The sequence below is a fragment of the Piliocolobus tephrosceles genome, chromosome 3, assembly GCF_002776525.5.
Source record: "Piliocolobus tephrosceles isolate RC106 chromosome 3, ASM277652v3, whole genome shotgun sequence".
NCBI lineage: Eukaryota > Metazoa > Chordata > Mammalia > Primates > Cercopithecidae > Piliocolobus > Piliocolobus tephrosceles.
In genome coordinates, this window is record NC_045436.1 from 38,735,537 (window position 1) to 38,741,536 (window position 6,000).

General features: G+C 42.4%; 1 protein-coding gene across 1 annotated transcript in view; it reads left to right on the forward strand.

Moving 5' to 3' along the window:
• The window catches only part of SH3D19 (SH3 domain containing 19), a 192,167-nt gene that overhangs the window by 181,930 nt on the left and 4,237 nt on the right, over window positions 1-6,000 (forward strand). Inside the window, exons 19-20 of the mRNA XM_023227552.3 lie at window positions 3,433-3,619; window positions 4,085-4,182. Of these exons, the coding sequence (XP_023083320.1) occupies window positions 3,433-3,619; window positions 4,085-4,182 (285 nt within the window). The remainder of the gene's footprint in view (window positions 1-3,432; window positions 3,620-4,084; window positions 4,183-6,000) is intronic.

The following is a 6,000-nucleotide window of genomic DNA, read 5'->3' on the forward strand; positions in this document are numbered from 1 at the left end:
TGTCTCTACTAAAAAATACGAAAAACTAGCCGGGCGAGGTGGCAGGCGCCTGTAGTCCCAGCTACTCAGGAGGCTGAGGCAGGAGAATGGCGTAAACCCGGGAGGCGGAGCTTGCAGTGAGCCGAGATCACGCCACTGCACTCCAGCCTGGGTGACAGAGCGAGACTCCATCTCAAAAAAAAAAGAAAAGGATAAAAAATGAGAGTTTGAGTCACAAAGATGAGCATAGTGCTAATATAATAAGAAAAAATTGGAAACGACCTAAATATGACCGTTATTGGGAGAATGTACTAAAGCTATGAAAAACTAGATTTATAAAGTAAAATCATTTTTTAAATGTCATGAGAGGAAACATATAGGGAAAGGGGATATAAATTGAATATATAGCATAAAAAGACTGGAAGGAAATTATTCAAGTTATTAGTATTAAATTGCATCTAGGTAGTAAGATTATATACATGGGTAGGTTTTTTTCCCCCTCCCAACTTCTTTTATTTTTTTTGCGATGGAGTCTCGCTCTTTCGCCCAGGCTGGAGTGCAATAGCGCAATCTGGACTCGCTGCGCCCTCTGCCACCCGAGTTCAAACGATTCTCCTGCCTCAACCTCCCAAGTAGCTGGGATTACAGGCGCCTGCCACCATGCTTTGCTAGTTGTTATAGTTTTAGCAGAGACAGGGTTTTACCATCTTGGCCAGGCTGGTCTTGAACTCCTGACCTCATGATCCACCCGCCTCGACCTCCCAAAGTGCTGGGATTACAGACATGAGCCACTGCGCCCGGCCTCCTCCATTTCTTTATACATTTCTCAACTTACCAAATATTTAGGAAAAATTGTTTCATTTGTATAATGAGAAGGAGAAAATAATGGGTTAAAATTTTTACACTTTGTTTTTTTTTTTTTTTTTTTGAGACGGAGTTTTGCTCTGCCACCCAGGCTGGAGTGCAGTGGCCGGATCTCAGCTCACTGCAAGCTCCGCCTCCCGGGTTCACGGCATTCTCCTGTCTCAGCCTCCCGAGTAGCTGGGACTACAGGCGCCCGCCTCGTCGCCCGGCTAGTTTTTGTATTTTTTTAGTAGAGACGGGGTTTCACCGTATTAGCCAGGATGGTCTCGATCTCCTGACCTCGTGATCCGCCCGTCTCGGCCTCCCAAAGTGCTGGGATTACAGGCTTGAGCCACCGCGCCCGGCTAAAATTTTTACACTTTGTAACATGACTCCAGAAGTGCTTAAAGGTACTAGGAATGTGGTACCTTCTGTTGTTTTTTAGTTTGTTGTTGTTGTTTTTGTTGTTTGTTTGTTTTTGTTTTTGTTTTGTTTTTTGTTTCGTTTTGTTTTGTTTTTTGAGACAGGGTCTCACTCTGATGCCCAGGCCGAATGCAGTGGCAAGGTCTCAGCTCACTGCAACCTCTGCTTCCCAGGCTCAAGCAGTCCACCTCAGCCTCCTAAGTAGCTGGGATGACAGGCACACACCACCACTCCCAGCTAATTTTTGTCTTTTTTATAGACAGAGTCTCACTTTGTTACCCAGGCTGGTCTCAAATACCTGGGCTCAAGCGATCCACCTGCCTCAGCCTCCCAAGGTGCTAGGATTACAGGGGTGATCCACCACATCCAGCCTTCCATTTTTTTTTTTTTTTTTGGTGACAAATTTAGAAGAGTTAAGCCTGATGGGATGATTATGTTTGTGAAAATGTCACTTGTAATTGGCCTGTGTGTCCCCTAATCCTTTCGTCTCTACCCACTGATAAAGTGAAACAGGAAGGAAACTGACTACAGTTCTCCAAAAGGAAATGTTCACATGGTTGTTGCCTGCATTTCTGGGGAATGATAAGTTCCATCCTTTAGGGTTGGTTACTCAGGTGCAGGAGCAAGAGGGCAAGGTTAGTGTTGTTTGCTTGCTTTTTGTTTTTGTTCTGTAAGCCATCAGTTATTGAGCACTTAAGATGTGCCAGGCACTGGGCTAAATGTTAGACATACATTCTCTCATTTAATCCTCTTAGTAACCCCAAGATGAAGCTGAGCCTCAGCTAAGAGAAGCATCTTGCCCAGTGTCACGAAGTTAAGAAGTGGCAGAACTGGGTCTGGAACCCTTGCCTGGCTAGCTCCAAAGCCTTTGTCCTGGCCGGGTGCTGTGGCTCACTCCTATAATCCCAGCTCCTTGGGAGGCCGAGGCAGGTGTATTGCTTCAGGCCAGGAGTTCGAGACCAGCCTGGCCAACATGGTGAAACCCCATCTCTACTAAAAATACAAAAATTAGTTGGGTGTAGTGGTGCCCGCCTGTAGTCCTAGCTAATTGGGAGGCTGAGGCAGGAGAATTGCTTGAATCCGGGAGGCGGAGGTTGCATTGAGCCAAGATTGTTCCATTGCCCTTCAGCCTGGGCAACAGAGCGAGACCCCATCCCGGAAAAAAAAAAAAAAAAAAAAAAAAAGCTTTTTCATTATCCTCTATTGTCTGCTTGAGCCTCTTGAACATAGGGTTCCCATCCCAAACTGGCAGAGCTGCCTCTTCACAGAGCAAAACCTTTCTCTAATGTACCTGGGATGAAAGCGTTCTTACACTAGCCCACCACATCTGGGTGTTATCCTGCCCATCTCAGAGTTAACTACACCTCATAAAATTAAAAGTGTGAATTAATGAAGTTCTGTGCTATGGAATCTAATAGTCTCTGAATCAAATAAAGACCTGGCAATTAATAGACCCACCCATTCTGATCCTTCCTAATTTAAATAAAGAAGAGCTTCACTGATAATTACTTTATCAGAATTTTTTCATAGTGTCAAATACTATGCATAAATCTTTTATGCTTTGACCTAATTCTTCAATATAACAATATAATAGGTCATAGTAAGAAAAAAGTTTTTTGGCTGAGTGAGGTGGATCATGCTTGTAATCCCAGAACTTTGGGAGGCTGGGAGGATCACTTGAGCCAAGAGTTCAAGACCAGCCTGGGCAATATAGTGAGACCTCATCTCTGCAAAAATAAAATTAAATAGCCAGGTATGGTGGCCGCACCTGTAGTCCCACCTACTTGGGAGGCTGAGGAGGGAGGATTGCCTGAGCCCAGGAAGTCAAGGCTGCAGTGTGAGCTATGATTCTGTCACTGCACTCCACCCTGGGTTACTAAGTAAGAACTTGTCTCAGAAAAGAAAAGGAAAAAAGTGTTTGCTTAAGCTTTGTATATCCCTCAAAAGCAGAAAAGCTACAAATTCTATCACACTTGTCATTTAGAGTTATAATTTAAGAAAAAATTATTGGAAACTTTTATTTCTGAAACTTGATAGCAACATAAAGTATTCGATAATTTAAAGAAGTCTTCAGGCTTTGAAATCTTAAGACCGCTTAGCTTTTTTTCCACACTACTCTTTAAGCTTTGTAGAACTCAATTTCAAATAAAATCTTACATTTCTGACCACACTTCTAATTGATAACAGGTTAACAGTCTTTCTGCAGAATGGTGTGAAGCTCTTCACAGTTTTACAGCAGAGACCAGTGATGACTTATCCTTCAAGAGGGGAGACCGGATCCAGATTCTGGAACGTCTGGATTCTGACTGGTGCAGGGGCAGACTCCAGGACAAGGAGGGGATCTTCCCAGCAGTGTTTGTGAGGCCCTGCCCTGGTATGACAACCGCAAGACCTGAGTGCTACTCCTCGTGGGGAGCCTGAAACCTTCAAAACTATATACATTCCTTTCCCCTCTGGCCATGCTCAGTTTGTCTGTCTATATTTGAAAGAGTTGATACATGAAGTTGTGCAAACTGCATTTATACACTTTGTTAGAGTTATAGAAAAAAAAGATAAAAATGTCTTCACTAAATAATGGCTAATATTCCATCTAATAAAAACAGTTTATGTAATTTTTCCCTGCTAAGAGGACATTGTTCATCTTCTTGAAAGTTAAATAAGTTCAAAACTAATTGAACATACTGTTTTTAAAAATGTTTTTTATCTCTAATATCACTACCTCTGAAGAGAAAATACTGTGTTTTTAGAGCGACAAGGGTTTTTTTTTTTTTTTTAAATGTTAGATTTGTGTTTTAGTCCACTGTGTTTCTATATATTTAAATTTTTTATGTCTTCACAGCTGAGGCAAAAAGTATGTCAGCCATGGTACCGAAGGGGAGGAAGGCCAAAGCCTTATATGATTTCCGAGGGGAGAATGAAGATGAGCTTTCCTTCAAGGTCAGAATGTGTATCTCTTCATAACTACATAAAGCACTATAATTTTTGAAATGTTTTCCATTGAAGGATGGAACATTTGGGTGGAATATTGATCATTACTCAAGAATGAAGAGATCTCCGACCCTAATTATAAGGGAAGACATTACAGAAAGTGAATAGTGCAAATAGCCCTACCTGTTAATTTACAGTATCAACCAGGCATTAAGGTACTTAGAGAAAACCTTGGCTTTACACCCCCATACATCCCCAAAATAATCCCCTGTTCCTTGGTCTTACATCATCACATCTCAGGAATATTAGGCTTTTTATTAGTAACAGATGACCGTCTACATGGCCCTCCAAGCCTGCCATTGACATGTCTTTGAAACTGATGGAGAATCATATAGCACCTGCTACAATTTGCACTAGTAGCATAGTAGCCTTATAAGACACTAAATTCTTGTCCACAAAGGCAATGACTAGAGCTTTGGGGAAATAGTCCCAAAAGGTTGAGCTAGTTTGCAGAGGTTTTTTGTTTGTTTGTTTTTGTTTTCTTTTTTTCCACCGAAGAAATGCCTAATTTTTTCTTAAAGTAAAAGTAGATATTTTCTTTTCTTTCTTTCTTTTTTTTTTTTTTTTTTTGAGACAAGAGTCTTGCTCTGTCACCCAGGCTGGAGCGAGTGCAGTGGCGTGATCTCGGTTCACTGCAAGCTCCGTCTCCTGGGTTCATGCCATTCTCCTGCCTCAGCCTCCTGAGTAGCTGGGACTACAGGCGCCCGCCACCTCGCCTGGCTAATTTTTTTGTATTTTCAGTAGAGACAGGGTCTCACCATGTTAGCCAGGATGGTCTCGATCTCCTGACCTCGTGATCTGCCCACCTCGGCCTCCCAAAGTGCTGGGATTACAGGAGTGAGCCACTGCGCCTGGCCAAAAGTAGGTATTTTCATGATTCTATTTCTCTAATCCACAACTGGACCATGGTCAGAGGAAAGTACTTTGGAACAGTGCTAGAAGAAGGAGGGTGGATTTAGTAGTCACTGCTATAAAAATAGCCTGTGTCAGACAGTGGTAAATTCTCTAGCATTGAAGATATTCAGTCAGAGGCAAGGATGCTATAGAAAGAATTAACATATCAAGGAATGATTGGACAAGGTGTGGTTTAAAACAGTGGACAGCCAAACAGGGTTTTCACTTGCCTACAACAAGAAGAGAAAAAGGCCAAGTACAGTGGCTCACACCTCTAATCCCAACACTTTTGGGAAGCCAAAGCAGGAGGATCACTTGAGGTCAGGAGTTTAAGACCAGCCTGAATGGCCGGACACAGTGGCTCACGCCTATAATCCCAGCACTTTGGGAGGCCGAGGCGGGCAGATCACAAGGTCAGGAGATCGACACCATCCTGGCTAACACAGTGAAACCCCGTCTCTACTAAAAATACAAAAAAAAAATTAGCCAGGCGAGGTGGCAGGCACATGTAGTCCCAGCTACTCGGGAGGCTGAGGCAGGAGAATGGCGTAAACCTGGGAGGCGGAGCTTGCAGTGAGCTGAGATCCGGCCACTGCACTCCAGCCAGGGCAACAGAGCAAGACTTCGTCTCAAAAAAAAAAAAAAAAAAAAACTTTGAATTGCCAGAATTTTTATAGATTTTGGCAGAGCAGAGTAAGTTAATAACATCTGATAGCATGTTTCCTTTCCGTTTTCCATAAAGAAAACCCTTAAATCAAGCCACTTTTTTTTTCCAGAGGGTAATGTACTAAGGCTACAAATAAATCCAGTTAGCCTGATAAAGGTATTCTTTTTTTTTTTTTTTTTTTTTTTTTTTTTTTTTTTTTTTTTTTT